This window comes from Podarcis vaucheri, assembly GCF_965113315.1.
Source record: "Podarcis vaucheri genome assembly, chromosome: Z".
NCBI classification, from domain to species: Eukaryota; Metazoa; Chordata; class Lepidosauria; order Squamata; family Lacertidae; genus Podarcis; species Podarcis vaucheri.
Genome location: NC_138758.1, coordinates 48803906 through 48827455, shown reverse-complemented (window position 1 = coordinate 48827455; position 23550 = coordinate 48803906). Strand labels below are relative to the sequence as shown.

The window sequence follows — 23550 nt, the reverse complement described above, 5'->3', positions numbered from 1 at the left end:
GAACAAATTAAGTTCTTAACCCGAGGTACCACTGTAATGGTGGAATTATACTAGACTGTTCACACATCATTCCACCTTGTTAGTTGTCCTGCAAAGCCTATGAGATGTTTTTGCATTATTGCAGTCCAGAGGGCCCCCTTTGCACTGCAGCATAACAAAAGCAGGACAAAAACAGCAACTTTGGAACATTTGTGGTATAAGAGGTTGCAGTTTTTCAGCAGGAAGCTACATGATGTGCACTGACTGGGAGCGAAACTGTATGTCCATCCTGAAACATTTGGAGGTGTAAACAGCCTTGAAAATGGGCTTATGTATATAACCACCCTCATAGTGTCATGGGCACAAATGATCAGGAACACACAAGAAAAAAATACGACATATGTAGTGGCCCTGTGGCCCAGTTCTCATCCAAGGAGATCAGGGCTGAATACCGAGACCAAGTTTACGCACCCCATCTTATCCTCACAGGAACCCAGCGAGGTTTCTCCAGTGGCACCCAGTGGACAGGGAAAATGGGAGCTGGGTGACCAGCAATATGTGGAGCGCTTTGGATCCAGTTTGGGCCCGAGTCGTCTATTCCTATTCCTCACCCTAACCCGTTTTATTGCCTGCGCTTGACTTACCCAGAAAAGACATGGGAAGACATTGCCTATGACTCGACCCACAGCCTAGACAAGAAAGAAGCATTGCCACAGGTTCAAGGGCACATTCCAGCCAGGCAAAAAACACAAAAGGCAGCTGCAAAGCAAGGGTGGTGAAGCGAGAGTGGTCTGAAGAGGTTCAAGGGACAGATAAAGAGGCCCAAGAGGCTTTTGGGACTGAGGGTTCCCATCCCTGTCCTAGGGGGAGCCCTCAGCCAGCTGTATAACTCAAAAGAAGGGTTAATATCTGGGCTTTTCTGAGTGGGAACTTGCTCCGAGGCAGCTGAAAGGAACAGGTGAGAGAAAGCGAACTTTGGACCTCCGCCCCATCACTCAAGAGTCGTACGCAGTCCACTCCAGTGATAAAACTGGTAAATCCCACCCTGACTCAATGTTCCAAGGGGTAGGGGGAATAAAAGAAGAAATTATGCAAATTAAACATGCATTTTCTTATTTTGCGCCATTTGTTCTCCCATCATAGAGGGGCAAGGTACAAAGCAAAGCACTGAAGCCCCCACCCCCCAACTCCAGCTTTACCGAAGGCGAATTAGTAGTGACAACCAGGTGCTTGCTGCCCACGTGATTTCAATCCTGGCTTTCATGAGGGCTAGAAGGATTGTTTCCCCCCTGAAAGCTGTGATTTGGGGGATACTCCAGGCAGCAAGACAGTGCATGGTAAGATCACATAAACATGGAATATCCATAGCCTTAGACTTGCTGTTTCTCTGATAACATCCATTTGCTCGGTTCTGGTGGTTTGCCTTCCCCCTCTCAGTTCCCTTCAGGAATCCTGGGCGCTGCCTGCCCATCCTACTCCCAAGTAATTCTGGGTTCAGATGTGTTAATAGGTCACAAGTTCTGGCCCATCCTGGCAATCAGAAGCCCCCAAATAGTTTCTTTCTGGGAACACAGGCTCACAAACACCCAAAGCATTCATGATTGCTATGCGCCTTCCATCCCAAGAGGTGTCTTGGCTGGTGACCCAGAAGTTTCCGGGGTCCCTGGGCTGCTCTTCCTCTGCTGGATGTGTCCCAGGAGCATTGTGACTGCCTGCTCAAAGACTTGTGGTAAGATCTCTTGCTCAGCTCTGGTGAACCTGCCCAATACGTAGTGTTCCACGGCAGCTTCTCCCACTGGGCGGCCGATCCCTATCCTCAGTCGGACCATACGCTGAAGCGGGGAGAGAAAGAGAGAGAAAGGGGGAGCTAGTTTTGTTCTGCCCAATAACATACACCAGAATTGCTGGCGTGGTGCTTACCAGTTATCATGTGTTTGGCTCCAACAGCAGACACACCAAACCATGGTTTGCCCTAACCACAGTTTCATAAGCCAAACAATGGTTATAGCTTCCAAATGTACAACCACAGTCATACAACCTACAGTTCAGAACAGCTTGCTTGCTTGCTTTCATTTCCCACCTGCTCAGAGCTCTGGTCTTTGGTGTGGTGACCTCCCAAGGTGAGGCAACTGTTGTAACGATTGTCAGTCAATTCAGACAGCACATCAAACCATGGTTTGCAAATTTCAAATACTGGCTTCAGAGTATGGTTTCCCACATGACTGTAAACCATGGTTTTTTATTTGATTTTTGGTCATTTCTGTCATCATGTGAAAAGACTGTTAAGCTTCCTTAACCATAGTTTGATGTCATGTCTACGTTGAGGCTGCGTATTTTGGACTGAACAGAAGTGACCCAATTCTTATGGTTTGAGAGTGGCAGCTGACAGTCTTGGTGTTTAACCTGTCCAACCCTCACTTGCTGGTGAGTGTGGGGCAGGGGAGATACATGAAAGAGGTGTATAAGATAGTTCCTAGCATGAAGAAAGTGCAGCGAGAAAGGTATTTCTCCCTCTCTCACCAAACTAGAACTCTGGCACATCCAAGCAAGCTGAACGCTGGAAGATTCCAGACAAAGGAAAGTGCTTCTTTACACAATGCATAGTCCACCTAAGGGATATTTTACCCTATGAGGCAGTGATGACCACCATCTTGGATGGCTTTAAAAGACACAACTTCATGGAGGATAAGGCTACCAGTGGCCCCTAGCTGTGATGGCTAAGTTCTCTCTCCACTACTTCTGAATGCCAGTGCTAGGAACCGCAAGTGGGGAGAACGCTGTTGCGCTCAGGTTCTGCTTACAGGCTTCCTACTGCAGCATCTGTTTGGCCACTGGGAGAGCAGGATGCTGGACATGACTGGGCATTGTCCCAATCCATCAGCCAGGCTCTTAAGTTCTTATTATGCCCAAGTACTTTCTGGAGAAAAGCAATGACAAGCCTAGACAGCATCTTAAAGAGCAGAGAAATCACCTTGCCGACAAAGGTCCGTATAGTTCAAGCTATGGTTTTCCCGGTGGTGATGTATGGAAGTGAGAGCTGGACCATAAAGAAGGCTGATCGCAGAAGAATGGATGCTTTTGAATTATGGTGCTGGAGGAGACTCTTAAGAGTCCCATCGACTGCAAGAAGATCAAACCTCTGCATTCTGAAGGAAATCAGCCCTGAGTGCTCACTGGAAGGACAGATCCTGAAGCTGAGGCTCCAAGACTTTGGCCACCTCATGAGAACAGAAGACTCCCTGAAAAAGACCCTGATGTTGGGAAAGATGGAGGGCACAAGGAGAAGGGGACGACAGAGGACAAGATGGTGGGACAGTGTTCTCGAAGCTACCAACATGAGTTTGACCAAACTGCGGGAGGCAGTGGAAGACAGGAGTGCCTGGTGTGCTCTGGTCCATGGGGTCACGAAGAGGCGGACACAACTAAATGACTAAACAACAACAGCAACTTTCTTTCCATGCCTCTTCTAATAAGCTTGGGGAGGGGAGAGGAGAGGAGGGATAGAGACCCAGGGACGAGGAGCAGCTGCTTCTCTCAACCCTGCCCTACCCTCACTCATCTTCCCTGAGAGGCAATTTCCAAAATGTAACCTCCCCTCTCCGCCTCCTCCTTCCCACTCTGCTGTTACCTCTCAGGCAGCACAAGGGGGGTCAGGGGTTGCCTTTACTAATCAGCAGACTATTGGGGCAGGATTGAAGCTTTACTTCTAAGAATTATGTAAGAATATAGAAAGAGCCTACTAGATCAGGCCAATGGTCCATCTAGTCTAGCATCCTGTTTTCACAGGGGCTGGACAGATACCTTTGGGAAAACCACAAGCAGGATGCAAGCACAAGAGCAGCACTCTCATCTCACATGGTTAACTAGGTTAACATAGCTTAACTAGGTGCTGCTTAAAGAAGCACTTGCTTTCATCTGTCCTGAATCTTCCAACATTCTCCTAAGGTAGAAAGGTAAAGGACCCCTGGACAGTTAGGTCCAGTCAAAGGTGACTCTGAGTTTGCGGTGCTCATCTTGCTTTCAGGCCGAGGGAGCCAGCGTTTGTCCACAGACAGCTTTCCGGGTCATGTGGCCAGCATGACGAAGCCGCTTCTGGCGCAATGGAACACCGTGACAGAAACCAGAGCACATGGAAATGCTGTTTACCTTCCCACCACAGTGGTACCTATTTATCTACTTGCACTGGTGTGCTTTCAAACTCCTAGGTGGGCAGGAGCTGGAGCAGAGCAACGGGAGCTCACCCCGTCATGGAGATTTGAACCGCCGACCTTCCGATCGGCAAGCCCAAGTGGCTCGATGGTTTAGACCACAGCGCCACCTGCTTCAATTCACAGGTGTTTGCCCTGCAGGTGCTCTGCTACTGAGATTCAGCACTTCTCTTGGTGGGGTACCTGCATTGCTGTAATTTCAGGACAGGCTTTGCCTCCCACCTATCATCTCATACTTTTAAGGAATATCTGAAGTCTTTTTATTTGGTTTTCTGGGGCTGTTGTATTTTGCTGCTTTCATTTTTATTTTATTTTAAAGCACATAGGCTTAAATTTAGATAACGATTATTGTGATTTGCTTGCCTTCAAGTTATTGGGACTTAAGTGAAGCTATGCTCAAATCTTCACATAGGAATCCCTGAATTAAAAAATGAAAACCATCTTAATGTGAATCCTATCAATAGAACATTGTTTTCAAAGTCATTTGTGGCAAAAGAGAGGGGGGATTCAAATCCTATATGCAAGCTAAAAATAAATGAGTCAGATAGACGAGAAAGCAAATCCCTCATAAACCTGATGAAGTCAGTCAAATATCTGACAATTGGTATTAGAAGTAACAAGCTTTCAAGCCAACCCAACAGTCTTGAATTCATCCCATCTTTAAAAAGACACCAATAAAACAATAAAACCAGTATGGTCCAACAAAGGACTGGTTACAAGATTGGATTTTCCTCCTTTGATAGGAATTGTGAATAATTCCTCTATACAGGGTCTGTTATTCTCTCTGGTAGCGACTCTGTGGGTTTTGCAAGCTTGCAAAGTCTCCTCCAGCCTTTGCCCTTTGGCTAGACAGAAACTTTGGCTATGGCTTAGCAAGGAGACAGAGCAATCCATGAAGGCCGCAATGTTTTTTAGTTTGGCGTCCTGGGATTGCAGCCAGCCATCTGCTTCCAATTGAAATAACCTCCTTCCTCCACCACCCCCGGCCTGGGGCCAAGCATGAAACATGCAAGGGTTCTCGCCCGGGGTAAGCTGAGCTCCAGACAGACACAGCTGCTAATATGCGAGAATCCCATCCTTGGATGACTACCAAGACCTCATGTCACAGTAATAAATGAAGATCGGTCCTCTTTGGTGGTACGCGGGTGAACCAAAGCGGCAACTCACATCAGATTTCAGGGAGCTGATGCAGGAACGGACTCCGTTATGACCTCTGAAAGAAAAGAAGCAAGGCATCTAAGCCTCTGGTCAGTCTCTCTACAAAGGAACCCTACTCCTGACAGGGGCCAAGAAACATTTACTCAATGGTCCAGATTGCTTTGCAAGTCAGATGCTCATCCTCTGGGCCAGAGGATTCCCAAAAATGCTGAACAAGCTGTTTGAGGACAGGGGTGGCTGTCCTTTTCCTAAGAGAGGCACTGTGTCTTGAAGCAGCCATCTAACAGGGCAGAAGTTTAACAGCTGTGGGCAGCTTCACTGCCTCTTCCTGTCAAAAAAAAAAGGGCACACTGGCAAATTTTCTACTTTGTCCTGTGGCTGCCAAGACACAGAATCCCTTGTCAGAAACAAACAGTGGAGGCTGGTTGGTTTGGGCAAATGGGGCACGGCCCCATGAACCTCGACATGCCCCATGCCAGACCCTACCTACTTACCATCTTACAACCAGTCTAGGGGGCAGCATGGCTGGTCAGTTTCTTCCTGCTTAGCCTCACTTTTGTCCTTGCAGAACTCCAGAGGGAGGAGGATGGGGATGAAATTAGAATTAGCTGTCACTGCACTGGCACCATCCACTACTGGCCTTTGTGTCCTTCCTGATGTTGCTGGACTCTAGCTTCTACCATCCCTGGCCATGCTGGCCTGGGCTACTGGGAGTTGGGAGTCCAGCAGCATCTAGACCAGCCTTTCTCAACCTGTGGGTCCCCAGATGTTGTTGAACTACAACTCCCATCACCCCCTAGCTAGCAAGGCCAGAGCTCAGGGATGAGGGAGTTGTAGTCCAACAACATCTGGGGACCCACAGGTTGAGGAAAGGCTGGTCTAGAAGGACATACAGCTTCTCTATCCCCACACTTTTCTCATCCAGAAATCAGCATCAGTCCCCCATCCACACACACTCCACTGATCTCACACACATGTTGCTCTTCCCCTTTGCATTAAAACAGGTTAATTCTGTGCCCAGGCCAACTGGACACAGCTCCATCTACCTGCCTGCACACTGTCTCGCCAGACTGGTGCATGCCCTGGTTATCTCCCATTTGGACTACTGCTTTATGTGCGGCTACGTTTGAAGGTGACTCGGAAAGTACAACTAATCCAGAATGCAGCAGTTAGACTGGTGACTAGGAGTGGCCGCTGGAACCATATAACACCAGTCCTAAAGTATCTTCACTAGCTCTCAAGTGTGTTTCCAAGCACAATTCAGAGTATTGGTGCTGACCTGTAAAGCCCGAAATGGCCTTGGCCCTGTAGCTCTGAAGAAGGGTCTCTACCCGCCCCCTCGTCTAGCCTGGACACTGAGATGCAGCTCCGAGGGCCTTCTGGCAATTCCCTCACTGTGAGAAGTGAAGTTACAGCGAACCAGACAAAGGGCCCTTTTGGTATTAACACTCACCCTGTGGAACGCCCTCCCATGACATGTCAAGGAGATAAATAATTATTAAAAAATTAGAAGACATCTGAAGACAGCCCTGTATAGGGAAGCTTTTCAAAGTTTAATGTTTTATTATGTTTTTGTATATGTTGGAAGCTGCCCAGAATGGCTGGGGCAACCCTGTCAGATGGGTGGGGTATAAATAATAAAAAATATTATTATTATTATTATTCACTCTGTACATGGGGAGCTTCATAATTATGAAGAGTTACCTTGCGCTGCCTCCCAGCTTCAGGGCGACCTTTCCCAAGGACTTGTCCAGGTCATCGTGAACTAGGTAAATATCTTCAGCGCCCAGGTTGAACATCTCCGCTTTAAAAGAGAGAAAAAGTTCCAGGAGGTTCAGTCAAATGGGGAGTCAAGTAGATCTCTACTTGGCCAGAAAAAGATACAATGCAATCCAGAAGCAGCAGGCGAGGCTCGTTGAGGACAGGAGTCTGCTCTGCCTCACATCAGCGAACAAGCAACAGAATTTCAAAATGCCTCAAAAGAGGACATCTGTACTCGCTCCTCTCTTAAAGCCCTCGTCTCCCTGTGTGAGAAAATCTCTTTCAAGGCTAACACAATGAACAAAAGGCATTTCCAGATGAAAGCTCAATATTTGGCCAGCCACACTCTCATGGTATTGCAGGAACCAGGGTGGCTTGCCCTCTACTGGGCAGAATTAGAAAAACACAACCTGTGGCACAGAACGCAAATGGGAAGTTTGTGGCCCTCCGGCTACAGAATCATAGAATCGCGGAGTTGGAAGGGACCCCGAGGGCCACCAAGTCCAACCCCCTGCAAGGCAGGAATCTCAACATGTGATCCTCCATCCAATTTGAAACCACACCGGACCCTGCTTAGCTTTGCAAACACTCTAACAATTTTATTACTGCACCACCACAGTGGTACCTCGGGTTACATACGCTTCAGGTTACACACTCCACTAACCCAGAAATAGCGCTTCAGGATAAGAACAGAAATCGGACTCCGGCGGCATGGCGGTAGCAGGAGGCCCCATTAGCTAAAGTGGTGCTTCAGGTTAAGAACAGTTTCAGGTTAAGAACAGACCTCCGGAATGAATTAAGTACTTAACCTGAGGTACCACTGTATTGTTAATTTCCATCAGCACCAAACAGTACAGCCAATGATCAGTGATGATAGGAAATGTGGTCCAGCAACATCTGGAGGGCAACAGAGCGGCCATCCTTGATGTGTTGGACTCACTAGAGTTTACGTTTCCGGGCACAATTCAAAGTGTTGGTGCTGACCTTTAAGTCCCTAAACAGCCTCGGTCCAGTATACCTGAAGGAGTGTCTCCACCCCCATCGTCCAATCCAGACACTGAGGTCCAGCTCCGAGGGCCTTCTGGCAGTTCCCGCACTGTGAAAAGCGAAGTTACAGGGAACCAGGCAGAGGGACTTCTCGGCAGTGGTGCCCACCCTGTGGAACACCCTCCCATCAGATGTCAAAGAAATTAACAACTATTTGACTTTTAGAAGACATCTGAAGGCAGCCCTGTTTAGGGAAGCTTTTAATATTTGATGAATCATTGCATTTTAATATTCTGCTGGAAGCCACCCAGAGTGGCTGGGGAAACCCAACCAGATGGACAGGGTATTATTATTATTATTAATAATAATAATAATAATAATAATAATAATAATAATAATAATAAGTGTTGAAGTGCAGTTCAAATCCCAGCTCAGCTATGAGGCTGAAGAAGTGGCTTTGCATTGAGCCCCTGTCTACTTTACCCCACAAGGTTGTTGGGAGGATAAAACAGAGTAGCGTCATCAGTGCTGGAGGGAAGCTAAATAGAAATAAATAAAAGGTGTCCGGTAGTTTCATGTTGACGAGAAATTGAGAAAATTTTAGGTGGGTAGTGGGAAGCGCTGTTCTTCCTCTTAACAGACACACGCCAGCCTGGAGCAGAATGGCCCTTGCAGTTAGACTCACACATGGGGGGCAGAGGAGGCGCACAAACATGCTTTCCATTCTTCTAGCTGGACCTAACCTTGAGAAGTGAACAAGCAGGAGAAGTGAACTTGCTGCCTCCCTCATGTCAGTTTCTACCTGTCTGCCATGTAGGCGTGTGTGCTTTACTGAGGCAGGGCAAGACGAGCTCTGCTGCACAGGTTAAGGAAAATAAAAAGGTTGTTTCTTACCAGCGCTGACTATGCAACGGCCGTTGATGTTCATGAAGCTACGAGGTTTCATCAGCACCAACTCCACCTCTCCCAGGCTGGTGAATGCCACATCTGCACAACAACGCTTGTCCTTTCTCCACTGGTCAGCCACGCTCAGCTTGGTAGCCAGGTGATTAAGGACAGCCATGCCCACACTATGGCGGGTGCCACACAGGCCGTGATTGCCCAGTCCTGCCACCTGCAAGTGAGACCCGCCAAGGACAGTAAGCAGGAAAGCTGGCTCAGTGTGCAGGGAAAAGGTAAGGTGGTGAATAGCCAAAGGCGCCTTGCCAGGAATGGGGAAGCTGTGGTCCTGCAACAGTTATTAGGCTATGGCTCATACACACCATACATTTAAAGCATACATCCTTTCCCTCAAGTTGTACTTTGCACCTCACAGTTCTACAATTCCCAGCACCTTTTAAACAAACTACAATTCCCATAATCCTTTGGGGGGTGAGAGGTTTTAAGTGTATGGCATGTGCACAGCCACAATCATCTACCTTTGGGGCTTATGACAGTCCAACTGCATATCTAGGGCCACAGGTATCTGAGAAGCACCACCTCAGTGATTTATTGCAGCAGAGATGGCAGTCCAGCCCGAGAACAGAGAATAAGAAAACCTATATATAAGCTTTACATGAACATCAAGTGGAGCATGGAGAATATTCATATGTAACATCCTTCAGCTGCTGAAGATGTTGCTTTTCCTATTTTCCTAGGAAAATAAAAGGAGACAGGTAGAACTGGTCAAAATGAGTATAAAATCAAAGCGTTGGCAGATGATTTGGTAATAACAATAGAAGAACCAATAAGCACGGCTGTCAGGGGTTCAGGAGCAGAGACGCAGAGAAGGGAGGAAGCAGAGAGCGAGGGGGAGGAATCCGAAGGGAAAATGAGTGATGATGACGACCCGAGATCTCCAAGCCTAAGCAGTGAGTCAGAGGACTCCCAAAAGGGAGCCCCAGTGAGCAGAGCAAGGGGGGGATCCGGGGGGACACCCCAGGAGGAAGGGAACAGAGGAGATTCAGAGAGTAGCAGCTGGAAGTCGGGACCCACGCTCATAACTGAGGGCGGCAGCAGCTGGAAGTCGGGACCCACGCTCAAGACTGAGAGCAGCAGGGAGGAAGGTAGCCAGGCATCGGGTTCCGGAGGCTGTCAGCAGGAGGGAGGGCACGAGTCAGGGGTGGTCACGCCCTCCTCAGAGAGCGAGGCAACGGTTAAGAGGAAAGTAGAGAGTTGGGCGCGCGCGCCAAGTTCAAATGCAGCGGAAGCTGGAGCAGTAAGCAACCCGGAGAGTGAGCCAGGTCCCAAAGCCCGCCGCAAGGAGGCAGAAGGATCAGGGGGGTCAGCGTCAGAGGAGAGTAGAAGGGAGGAGGCCCAGGGGGGCAGAAGGACCCAGAGACGTAGGGAGAGGCGAAGGAGGTGGAGCAAGGCTAGGGTATTAAGCTGGTGTGCAAGAGGCGGGGACTCAGACGGGTCTTCGCCGACCTAGGGCAGAAGGTGTAGAGCTGCACGCTGCAGTTCGGAGATGAAACCTGTAACTTAATAAAGACTCTTATAAAGTGAACGCTGGCGGACTTGGTCCTATGTGAGCTGGGACTGGGTGGCAGCTCTGACAACGGCAAAAGAAGTATTGGAAGAAATCGAACAATTTGGAAGAGTGGCAGGTTTCAGATTAAATAAGAAGAAAACAAAAATGATTGCGAAGAATATGGATCAAAGAGTAATAGAAATAATGCAACAGCAAACAGAGATAGAGGTGGTCAAAAAGGTGAAATACTTAGGAATATGGGTAACCCCCAAAAATATAGATCTTTTTAAGAATAACTATGAACCAGTGTGGAATGGAATAAGATAGGACTTGGAGGTGTGGGGAAGAATGAAATTGTCATTTTGGGGTAGGATATCTACTATCAAGATGAATGTGCTTCCAAAGATGTTATTTCTATTTCAGACTATCCCTATAATTAATAATAATAATAATAATAATAATAATTTATTATTTGTACCCCGCCCATCTGGCTGGGTTTCCCCAGCCACTCTGGGCGGCTTCCACAGAAACCAAAAAACACTAAAATATCATACATTAAAAGCTTCCCTGAATAGGGCCGCCTTAAGATGTCTTCTGAATGTCAGGTAGTTGTCCATCAGCTTGACATCCAATGGGAGGGCATTCCACAGGGCGGGCGCCACCACCGAAAAGGCCCTCTGCCTGGTTCCCTGTAGCTTCGCTTCTCGTAATGAGGGAACCGCCAGAAGGCCCTCGGCGCTGGACCTCAGTGTCCGGGCAGAACGATGGGGGTGGAGACGCTCCTTCAGGTATACTGGGCCGAAGCCGTTTAGGGCTTTAAAGGTCAACACCAGCACTTTGAATTGTGCTCGGAAACGTACTGGGAGCCAATGTAGGTCTTTCAAGACCGGTGTTATGTGGTCTCGGCGGCTGCCCCCAGTCACCAGTCTAGCTGCCGCATTCTGGATTAGCTGTAGTTTCCGAGTCACCTTCAAAGGTAGCCCCACGTAGAGCGCATTGCAGTAGTCCAAGCGGGAGATAACTAGAGCATGCACCACTCTGGCCAGACAGTCCACAGGCAGATAGGGTCTCAGCCTGCGTACCAGGTGGAGTTGGTAGACAGCTGCCCTGGATACAGAATTGACCTGCGCCTCCATGGACAGCTGTGAGTCCAAAATGACTCCCAGGCTACCCACCTGGTCTTTCAGGGGCACAGTTACCCTATTCAGGACCAGGGAGTCCTCCACACCAGCCCGCCTCCTGTCCCCCAAAAACAGTACTTCTGTCTTGTCAGGATTCAACTTCAATCCATTAGCCGCCATCCATCCTCCAACCGCCTCCAGGCACTCACACAGGACCTTCACCGCCTTCACTGGTTCTGATTTGAAAGAAAGGTAGAGCTGGGTATCATCTGCATATTGATGGACACCCAGTCCAAACCCCCTGATGATCTCTCCCAGCGGCTTCATATAGATGTTAAAAAGCATGGGGGAGAGGACGGAACCCTGAGGCACCCCACAAGTGAGGGCCCAAGGGTCTGAACACTCATCCCCCACCACCACTTTCTGAACACGGCCCAGGAGGAAGGAGCGAAACCACTGTATAACAGTGCCCCCAGCTCCCAACCCCTCTAGACGGTCCAGAAGGATGTTATGGTCGATTGTATCAAAGGCCGCTGAGAGATCCAGCAGAACTAGGAAACAACTCTCACCTTTGTCCCTAGCCCGTCGGAGATCATCAACCAGTGCGACCAAGGCAGTTTCAGTCCCATGATGAGGCCTGAACCCTGATTGGAAGGGATCCAAATGGTCCGCATCCTCCAGGCGTGCCTGGAGTTGTTCAGCAACCACACGCTCAATCACCTTGCCCAAGAATGGAAGATTTGAGACTGGGCGATAGTTGGCCATACTGGCCGGGTCTAAAGATGGTTTTTTAAGAAGCGGTTTAATGACCGCCTCTTTCAGCGGATCTGGGAATGTTCCCTCACAGAGGGAAGCATTCACCACCCCGCAGAGCCCATCGCCCAGCCCTTCCCGGCTTGCTTTTATTAGCCAGGATGGGCAAGGATCAAGGAGACAGGTGGTTGGTTTCACGCGTCCAAGCAGCCTGTCCACATCCTCGGGGGTAACGGATTGAAACTGATTCCATGCAACTTGACCAGACAGGGCTCTAGCACTCTCTCGCCCCGGCCCTGCTCCCACGGTGGTGTCTAGCTCCTTCCGAATATGAGTGATTTTATCTGCAAAAAACTTTGCAAAATCGTTGCAGGAGATCTTGGGGTCTTTACAAGGCCCCGGTGGTAAAGGTGGTTCCGTTAAATTGCGGACCACCTGAAAGAGTCTCCTGCTACTATTTTCTGCAGATGCAATAGAGGCGGTGAAGAAAGTCTTCTTCGCCGTCGCTATCGCCACTTGGTAGGCTCGACGTTGAGCTCTAACCTGTGTCCGGTCAGATTCGGAGTGAGTTTTCTGCCACCGACGCTCTAGCCGTCTCAGCGATTGTTTCATCGCCCTCAGCTCCGAAGAAAACCACGGGGCTGTCCGGGCTCCATGCAATCGGAGAGGGCGCTTCGGAGCCAGACAGTCGATAGCCCTGGTTAACTCCGCATTCCAGCGGGCCACCAGGGAATCAGCTGAAAGGCCATCAACATGGGATAAAGCATCCCCTACCACTCTCTGGAAACCATTTGGATCCATTAAGTGGCGGGGGCGGACCATCCGAATTGGTCCCACCTCCCTGCAGAGGGGAAGGGTCGCGGAGAAGTCCAGTTGCACCAGGAAGTGATCTGACCATGGCACTTCTTTGGTTTCACTTTTACTTAGTGTCAGATCACCCACGTCACTAGAGGTGAATACCAGGTCTAAGGCATGTCCATGACTATGAGTTGGGCCCAACTTATTCAGGGACAGCCCCATGGAGGCCATGCTTTCCACGAAGTCCCGAGTGGCCCCTTGTAAGGTCGTGTCGGCGTGGATGTTAAAATCCCCTAGGACAACCAAACTAGGTGTCTCCAGGAGAACATCCGCCACGACCTGAAGCAGCTCGGACAGGGAATCCTTGGTGCAGCGGGGAGGTCGGTACACCAAAAGGAATCCTGTACTGCCCCTATTGCCCAACTTCCAGAACATGCACTCAGAAAACTGGGTCTTCCCAGTAGGACGCCTGGTGCAAACTAATGACTTCCTAAAAATCACTGCAACCCCCCCTCCCCGCCCACAAGGCCTGGGTTGCTGTGCATAAGAGAAACCTGGTGGGCAAGCGGCAGCAAGGACAGGCCCATCTGCCTCATTCAACCAGGTCTCTGTCACACAAGCCAGGTCAAATCCTCCATCCACAATCAGGTCGTGGATGGCAGTGCTTTTATTCATCATTGACCTGGCATTACACAGCAACACCTTCAGGTTATGTGGGTTTCCCCTGTTGATTCCAGTATCCATCTGGTCAAGGCCAGACCCGGAGGCAGGGATAGTCTTCAAACAACGACTAAACCTGCCTCCTCGGTAATGACATGGTCTGGTCTTAGCGTAACTCCGCCTCCTGCCCATGATCACCGAGATCGGATGTCCCAGTGCTTCCCCCCCTGTGGAGCTTGTCCCAGCCATCGTGTTGGCTGGGGCCTCACTCCCAGGCAGCCCCGATCCCGCCCCTTAAAAACAAAACACAAACTATAAAGAACCAATAAAACAAAAGAAAACAAAAACATAACAATTATACTAAAATTAATCCCCAACCAAATATCCATTACACCCACCCACCCCCAACAAGAGAAAAAAGGGAAAAAAGAAATACAAATTTAAATTGCCACCAACTGCTTGAGGACATTTTAAAACACATTAACCACTTGGAACAGGGAAGCAATTGCAGAACACTTCCCAACTTCCCCAAAAGTTTGTTCCAAATAAGGGCCTGGGCCACGCCCCCTGGGCCAGTTGGAGAAGGCCCTGGGAGGGAGCAGGCCCTGCAGTCCTCACCCAGCCGATGGTCCGAGGCTTCCCTGCAGCAGGAGTCCCCTTATAGCTGGGAGAGAGGGCCTGGGCCACGCCCCCTGGGCCAGTTGGAGAAGGCCCTGGAAGGGAGCAGGGACATAATTAATTAATTAATTAAGGGACATAAGATCTTTAAAGAGTGGCAAAGAGCGATTTCAAGATATACTTGGCATAGCAAAAAGCCGAGAATTCAATTTAAGTTGTTAACAGATGCGAGAGAAAGAGGAGGCTTTGCCCTGCCTGACTTGAAATTATACTATAAGGCATCTTGCCTTTGCTGGTTGAAAGATTGGATAAAACTAGAAAATAAGGAACTGTTAGATTTAGAGGGGTATGACAACAGATTCGGATGGCACACATATTTGTGGTATGAGAAGAAGAAAATCCACAAAGGTTTTGAGAACCACATCTTCCGAGGTCCTTTAATTATAAACCTATTAGAACCTAGAACACCACATTGGTTATCTCCGTTAGAAGTTATGAGTATAAAGAAAATTAATATGAGAGGCAATTGGATCACATATGGTCAATTGTTATTGAAAGAAGGGGGGAAATGGAAAATGAAACCATATGAACAGGTTAAAGAATATGTATATGATTGGTTGCACTATTTTCAAATAAATGAAATGTTTAGGAAAGATATCAAAGATGGCGGTTATGCTGACAAGGATTCAAAATTTCAGATGGAAATAATAAATAATGACCACAAAATTCTATCCAAAATGTATAAGTTGTTGTTAGAATGGAATTTGAAAGATGAGGAAGTTAAGTCGGTAATGATAAATTGGGCCAGAGATTTTGGTTATAACATACAATTTGAGGACTGGGAAAAATTATGGAAAGAAAACCTAAAATTTACAGCATGTATGACGTTAAAAGAAAATGCTACGAAAATGTTTTATAGTTGGTATATAACACCGGTGAAATTAGCGAAAATGTATAAGACATGTAATAAGTGTTGGAAATGTAAAGATAAAGAAGGTTCTTTTTATCATATGTGGTGGGAATGTAAGAAAGTGAAAGGCTTCTGGGAAAGGATATACAATGAACTGAAGAAGATTTTGAAATATACATTTATAAAGAAACCAGAGGCCTTTCTATTAGGAATACTAGGAGATGAGATAAAAAGAAAGGACTGCAAATTTTTCCAATATGCAGTGACAGCAGCAAGAGTGCTACTGGCCCAGAAATGGAAACAACAGGAAATACCGACGGTGGAAGATTGGAGAATAAAGTTGTTAGACTATGCTGAGTTGGACAAATTGACTGGGAAGATTAGATACCTAAGAGACCAAAGGTTCATCGAGGACTGGGGGAAATTTGTGGAATATCTGGAAAGCATAAGTGAGGGACAGATAACGCTAGAGGGGTTTAAAAAAGCACTGTGAAAAACTGAGAAGTATTGTCTAAAGGGAAAAGAAATGAAGGGTATAAACAATGGCAATACAAACTAGGGAATGCGTAATTAAAATAAATGATTATGGATGATTTACGGAACAGCTGAAGGAAGTCCAGAAAAGAAACAATTTGTGAAAAACTAGATGTGAAATCAGTATGTATGTTTTGTTTTGTTGTAAATTAATAAAAATTATTATTTAAAAAATAATTTAATTTTTTTTAAAAAAAGAAGATGCTGCTTTTCTGAATATTCTATAAGCTCTACCTCGGCTTCTACAGCAGCCCTTGATATGCGCCAGGCATAGCCGTCAACGTTTCCCTTTTTTTAAGGAAAATTCCCTTATTCCGAATAGGATTCCTCGCAAGAAAAGGGAAAAGTTGACAGCTATGGCACCGGGGCAGCAAACAGGAGGACTTTGGTGTCTTTTTTTTTTTTACCACTGTAATAAACGTAAGTACGCCTGCGTATGTGACACAAACAGGCAGACACACGCTGCCTCATACTGCTGAGTAGCAATCCCCTGCTATGCCCAATTTGCTTTTATTTCATTCGCCTCTCGATACTTCCGCCACCCTTGCCCCGCATATGGAGGGCTGTCCTACGCAAAGCCGGAAGCGATGTGTGAACCGGACGCTCTCCCGTCTCTTCATTCGACTGTAGCCCTATGACTGCTTGAGACCCCCCCCACTTATAACCCGGAAGCAGTTGCCCTGGACAGGAAGGAACATCCCCGAAATACGTCGTCTTCTCCCCCCGCTCCCCGTCCCCCTTACCAGCACCCGCTTCCCAACGGCTCGCAGTTCCTCTTCATGGCGATTCATAGTCCAACTAAGGAGTTTCTGAAGGGGCCGGAAAGGCAACATCAGCCTCTCCCCCGCCTCCTTGCCGGAGACGCCCCTGGTGTCACACTTCCGGTCCTCGCCTCACTCTGAGGAGAACGCCGGCTCGCCGCCTTCGTTTGTCAGTGTGACGTCACCCACGCCTGCGACCTATCGCAGAAGTCCGGGCGTGAATACGTCACTAGGTGGGCTTTGAAGAGCGCTACACCATCTTACTTGTGGGCGGAAACTCCCACAAGCGACCTTTATGCCACGAGCGCTTTTAACAGAATCTTTGGAACTGAAGTTTTTTTAAATGTTGTTAGAAGCTGTATGTCTGCAAGGTCAGGACCCTTAACAGGCCGCGCTTCCCAGGATCCTTTGTGGGACGCCACAACTGTTAAAAGTGGAATGAGAGTGCTTTATTTCTTTTTTTAAAAAAAAATAGTTTTTATTTTTTTTTACATTTTTATCTTCATCACAATAGCATCATCTCAAATATAAACCCAAACCCAAATAGCTCCCTCCCCGCTACGACTTCCCTCAACTTCCTCTTCTGGTTTGTTGCATAATGAATTTCCCCTGCCTTTTGGTTATATCTTAATATTGTATTCTCTAAATTAGATCCTTTCTTTATTCTGTTTGGTAATTGTAAGTGTTTAGTCAAATCCAGCTAATGAGCTTATTTTTCTTTCTTTTTAAAATAGTTTTTATTAAACAATATCAACAATTATCAATCCAAGTAATCAAATATATTATTTTTTCGCCTCTCCCCCCCCCCTTTATTTCTGTAAATACATGGTAATTGGTTCCCACTCCTTTTTGAAGCATCTATTATCTTTCTCTTTAATCTCTCAGTTAATTTGGCCGTTTCAGCGTGGTCCATACATTTGTCTTGCCATTCTTCTTTAGTTGGTATCTTGCTGCTTTTCCACTTTTGGGCTAGCAATATCCTAGCCGCTGTGGAATGAGAGTGCTTTCAATGTATGGCGTGGATGTCATGCTTTTAGGGCCCAATAACATCTGGAGGGGCAAAGCAGTTTCCAGGTGCAGAACTGAGAGATGCAGCCAGGAAGTGCTGGTGGAAGATGAGACCTTGTCTCTGTTGATTGCAAGATAATTAAAAGCAACAAAAAGCTACATGGCAAATCTAACCACCTTTTTAAATTATGTAGGATTTGTGGCATGTAAATGTTAATGATAAACAGTGCTTTTTTTTAATAGAAAAAAGGGTGCCACTGCATATTCTTGAGTACCTCCAGAAAAAATCAAGCTGCGCCGTACAGCCAAGGCACTGTGGAACTCACCAAGACAAGATGTGATGGCTAAAAATCAAACCTTTTAAAGTGGCCTGGACAAATCCATGAAATGATAAGACTATCAACAGTTACTAAGCCCCCTGTCTGAAAATGCTAGAGACAAACCTGAGGGCTCATTCAGACTTCCTTTTGTTCCGTGCTTCTAGGTACAGACCAGGGGTCTGCAACCCGCGGCTCCGGAGCCGCATGTGGCTCTTTTACACCTTTGCCGCGGCTCCGGGGCGGATACTAGCGAGGGGAGGAGGCGCATTGTGCGCCCCGACACTCCCCACTGTGGCGGACGCTGTACTGGCTGTGGCGTCGCATGGGGGCGGTGCATGCATTAGTCACGCACCGTCCCAATGTCACCTTCCCGCCCGCTGTCAGATTGCGGCTCCAGAGATATATTTGTTTTAAATGTCACAATGGTTTTGTGGCTCCCAGTTTTTTCCTTTCGGAAACAGGTCCAAGTGGCTCTTTTTGTCCTAAAGGTTGCAGACCCCTGGTACAGACCCATGCTTTAAAACTCCACATCCAAGTGGTTTTGTTGTTGTTTTTTTAGTCCCAGCGCTTTCCCCAGGAAAACCTGCATTTTACAGCAATTGGGTCTTCCACAGATTGCTGTTTGGTCCAATTCAATGGTCAAATGCAGGTTTTCCACGGCAACGCAAACCCACTTGGGCCCATGCCTAGAAAGCACAGGACAACTGGAAAACCGTTTTTCGTTGTTACGAAAAGGCTGGGCAGATCCCCCCCCCCCAAGCCCAAAAATTAGCAAACAAAACAAATGATTATAATTACCACCGTCTCATACTGCAAATCGAGTCAGGACACACACAAGACCTAATGCTTGGGAGATCAGGGACTTTCTAACGTGTGGGTGTGGGTGGGTGTGACACAGAGAAAGAGAAAAGAAAGAAAAAGAAAGAAAGAAAGAAAGAGGGTCAACGGTCTTTGTGCATTTGTAGCAAAGCATATTCACACAACCTCAGATCACCTATAAAAACTTGAGGATGCTCGGATTCTTATCTGGCTCCCCCTAGTGGCAGTTCTAGGAACAGCGGCATCTGAAGGGTTGTTTGCTTTTGTGTTTGCTTAGCAACCGGAGGACTTGGAGATCCAGGAGGCAGGCACGATGGAGTGGGATGAGGAGGAGGAGGAGAACGAGAAAGAGGCCCAGGAGGTGAAGGTGAGACAGAAGCAAACAGCAACCTAGCAGAGGGCAGCTGGGGAGGCACTGGAGTAGATGAGAGACCCAAAAGAATGGTGTTCCATCCTGCAGTCATACAGAAAGGTCCCAGATTCAGTCTTTGGCATCTCCAGGTGGGGTTGGGAGCATGGGCATAGCCAGGATTTATGTTAGGGTGGGGCAGAACTGAGTTATCTGTGATGCAATTGGTCAGTTAGTTATGTATTTTTGTTTGTTTACTTGATTGCCCCCCTGGCTACGCAAATGGCTGGGAGTGACCCTTATCCAGATCCCTGGAGAGCTGCTGCCAGTCAGTGTAGACATTACTGCACTAGATGGACCACGGGCTGCCTGGGTGTAAGGCAGCCTCCCAGGTTGCAAGGCTTCATTCATTTTGTGGTGGTTCTTTCTCCTACAGGAAGTGAAGATGTCAACAGTCTACCTGGAGTTCTTCCCTACTGCAGTCACTGAAGAGAAGCTTGAGGAAGCCCGGCAGAGAAAGATCAGTCGCATTTTTGGGGCTGCTAAGACCTTGCAACATGTTAGGAACCCCAACAAAGTGGGGACGTTTGAAGGGATCCTGCAGAACAAAATAGATGAGCAGTGAGTGCTGTTGCCCATTCTCTGTAATAGCACGTGATGTTCTCATGTTTAAACTAAATTACTCCCAAGTTTTACCCAAGCAGATAGAACATATGTGGTTCAGTTTAGGCACAACACCAAATTATAGTTTGCAGTCAGCAAGGAAACTAGAATCAGAAACAATTGTTTGCAGTCGGTTTCTAAACCATGGTTTATGTTGACTATGGATTGGTGCGATTTTATTTAATTAATTACATCTTTCTTCCAGGTTGTTCAACGTAGCTTACATGGTTTCCTTTCACCATTCCTCTGCTTTTGCCTTGCAAAATCCCTGTGATGTAGACTAGGCAGAAAGGTGGTGACTAGTCCCAGGTCACTCAGCCTTCCCAGTGCTAACACTGGACAGTCTGATCCAGCTGTCCCCAACCTGGTGCCCTCTAGATGATGCTGGACTCCCGTCAGCTTTAGCTAGCGCAGCCAGAAGGCTGGGAAGATGGGAGTTCATAGTCCAAAAATACCCAGAGGGCTACTGTAGGAGCTGGTACCATGTCGTTGGACTCTGCATTCCATCAGCCACAGCCAACATGGCCACTGGCCAGAGATGATGAGAGTTATATTCCAGCAACATCTAGAGCAGGGGTAGTCAATCTTTTTATACCTGCCACCCACTAATGCAACTTTCTTGATGTAAAATTTCTTTACCGCCCACCAGTGCTCGATGGAAGGATTCAGCTTGTGCCGTAGAACCCCCTACCGCCCACCTAGAATCCTGAAACGCCCACTAGTGGGCAGTAGGGACCAGGTTGACAACCCCTGATCTAGAGGGCTATATGTTCCTCACCTCTGATATAGACTGAGTCACAGAAATTACTGAATAGCTTTATGGCTGAAGCAGACTATAGTTCTTTTCAGGCTCTTCAAGATGGCTTCTAGTCAAGACGTGGGTGGTGTGTTGCTGCTGCTGTTTTGCTGGTGCTGACAACTGTGGCTTTCTCTCTTTTTTGCATGTACAGTTGCAATAAAGGTGAAGAATACTTCTCTCAGAGGGAGTGGGAAAACGCTGTCACATGCTATACCAAAGCCCTTAACCTGGACCCTAACAAGGTAATAAGGTAGAGCTGAGAATTGTTCAGGCTCACAAGACCGTCTACTGAACATAAGAGCCGTGCTGGATCAGACCAGAGGTCCATCTGGTCCCACATCCTCCTCCCCACAGCATTGAATGGGGTTCCTCTTAGAATATGGTTACCAGATTTTTTTCAATGAATCCGAGGACCCCCCTTTTTTTTTTGAAGCTGAGTAGCAACAGGGAGTCTATAGTGGGGATGGTGAGGCAAAAGACCCTGGGCTTGCACACATGCATATTGTATAAAGGTGCAAAGCTCTTCTTTCGCGCCCTGTGAAACATAAATGCGCAGTTTTTGAAAATCTGGGCAATGGCGTGCTGCCCACCCGTGACTCCCGAGCCTTCCCCGATCTCCTTCCCCCTTCTTCCTTTGTTTTGAAAGATCAGGGGAGGCTTGGGAGTCATGGGTGGGCGGCCGTTACCCAGGAGGGGCCAGCCTGGTAGTGCAGTTGGCTCTGGCTGGCTTCAGGAGATGCTCTCTGCTCACTGCTGTGGCACAGGAAAAATGGTGGGCACCATGGCAGCGAGCAGCTCCTGAAGCCAGCCAGAGCCAACTGCACTACCAGGCTGGCTCCAGCCTGCTGAGGCTGCTGCTGCCACGTTTCCTGGGGACAGATTTGCAAATCTGGGGACATTCCAGGGACTGAATTTGTCCGGGGACAGTTTTGCAAATCTGGGGACATTTCGGGGACAGAATTTGTCCGGGGACAGATTTGCAAATCTGGGGACATTCCGGGGACAGAATTTGTCCGGGGACAGATTTGCAAATCCGGGCACTGTCCCCGGGAACGTCTGGTAACCCTATCTTAGAAGTCCATGTGCATAACATGATCACAACATCAGTCTCTTCACTTGTGAGTTCCAGCAGCTGACATTTGGAGGTCTTCTGCCTCTAATATATATGCATTGTTTTGTTTTTTTAATAAAATTTTTATTGGGTTTTCACATTTTTTATAAACAAACAAACAGAAAATCAAACAGACAAAGAAGACACAAAAACAAAAAACAAAAAAAGATATAAAGTTTCAAAAAAACAGTTATTTTCATAACCCTGGTCTCTGACTTCCCCCCACCCCCTCCCTTGCATCCCTATTCCCAAAGTTGTATCAGCAGATTGTCATTTCCCAAAATCCTAACCTTCTCAATAATAGCCCTTTTAAAAAGGAAAACAATTGTTCTAAGTTGGACCTCAGTTCCCTTCCATCGATTTCCCATTTTGTCTTTAATATTGGTCATATTGATTAATTTCCCTTGTCCTGAGTGTTGTTAAAATTACATCCTTCCCTCCCTCCCATCCCCGATTTGCGTCCCTTCTCAATATATGTCCAAAATATCAGTTCTTAGCCTGGGTTCCTCACGTCCGAGGCTCTCCAATCTCTCACAGTCCCTCTCCGCCGGTCTTGTTGGTAATCCTTTGTGTCGGTCATCAAATCTCGAAAGAGTTCTATCACAATCCATCCATAGTCTCTTAGGTATAACTGCTGCGGAATTTCCACAAGGCATAGATCTTTCAAATCGTAGTCAGAGTCAAAGTCAAAGTGGAGGCCCCAATTGTATTTCTTTATTTTAAATTCTTGCAATCCATAAGCTTCCAGGGCCTCCACTTTCATCCTTTGCATCTTTCGTAGATTTGTGATCCAATAGTCTCCTTGCTTGTATTCCACAGATGTCGTCTGGCTAGTATTTTCCAACTTTACTTTCTCTTTCTCTTGTTTTGTCTCCTTTTCTTTAATTATCATTTCAGGTTCAGCTGTGGGTTCTTTCTCATTCCAATCCTCCTTGCAATCAGCAGAACTGTTTGTTTCAGGAGTCAAGGTCATCATATGTTTACTCATTTCCGAGATATGCTCTTGTAAAGTTCCCACCAGATTGAACATCCTTTCGATTTCCGCCAGTATCTTTCCATCCACAGCCATTGTAATTCCACAGAATTCCCCCTAGAGGGAATCTGATTACTTAACGTTGTTTTCTCCAACAGTCCTCTTTCTTATTTTTGTTACTTTGTTTTCAGCAATTTAAATTCAATTGTAACACCTTTTATTCCAGAGGGATCTTACGTAGCAGTTTTTTCCTGTAGACTGTATATTTGACAGCTTTGACAGCTGTCAGATTCTATGCCTACAGGCTCCAAAATAGGACGCTCCCGGGCCCGGGGGGGAGGGTTGTTTGCAAAAAAAGAAACCTCCAAAACTCCACTCTCCTGCACAAAATTGCCTTATTTTTCCCCAATCTTGGAAGTTACTGTCTTTTTAAAACTCACCCTTTACAGGGTAGGCTCTCCAGCTTAGTTCTTACGTCGTTGCTTTAGCTCGTCTGCAAGGGGGGGGGTGCGGACTTCCTTTTAGCACACCCCCCGGTCGTCTCAGATTCAAAGAGGAAATTCTTAAAGTCCAATTCCAATCTACTCACGGGTTGTTTTTTCAGCCGAATTTCAAGGAAGGAAGTCAGCGCTCTCCGGTCATGGCTCGCGGCTTCGCTCAGCGGAGGTAGCGATGGACTCTCAGTGCCACGCCACCCCCCGTATCCCCTCCGCAGCCTTTAAAAAGGCTCTTCGCGAATCAGGGGGGGCGCTTAAGGCACCCACCGAGTCTTCAGTCCGCAGGCTTCCGCGCCTGCGGTTTTAAGGGTCCC

At 47.4% G+C, this 23550-nt stretch overlaps 2 protein-coding genes across 6 annotated transcripts in view; one reads left to right on the top strand and one right to left on the bottom strand.

The window, feature by feature from the left end:
• Positions 1-1066: 1066 nt before the first annotated feature.
• Positions 1067-16813, bottom strand: PTRH1 (peptidyl-tRNA hydrolase 1 homolog). The gene is made up of 5 exons (XM_082209023.1): positions 16680-16813; positions 8988-9207; positions 7050-7149; positions 5355-5400; positions 1067-1811 (listed from the first exon to the last, which is right to left on the bottom strand). The coding sequence occupies exons 1-5, from the start codon at positions 16767-16769 to the stop codon at positions 1584-1586; spliced, it is 684 nt and encodes a 227-aa protein (XP_082065149.1). The 5' UTR covers positions 16770-16813; the 3' UTR covers positions 1067-1583.
• TTC16 (tetratricopeptide repeat domain 16) overlaps positions 16793-23550 on the top strand; it is a 25696-nt gene continuing 18938 nt past the window's right edge. Inside the window, exons 1-4 of one of the 5 annotated variants that reach the window (XM_082208905.1) lie at positions 16793-16930; positions 19122-19211; positions 19630-19814; positions 20807-20897. In XM_082208905.1, the coding sequence (XP_082065031.1) occupies positions 19158-19211; positions 19630-19814; positions 20807-20897 (330 nt within the window). In that variant the 5' untranslated portion in view covers positions 16793-16930; positions 19122-19157. The other 4 variants (XM_082208902.1, XM_082208906.1, XM_082208904.1 and 1 more) reach the window with 4 other exon arrangements.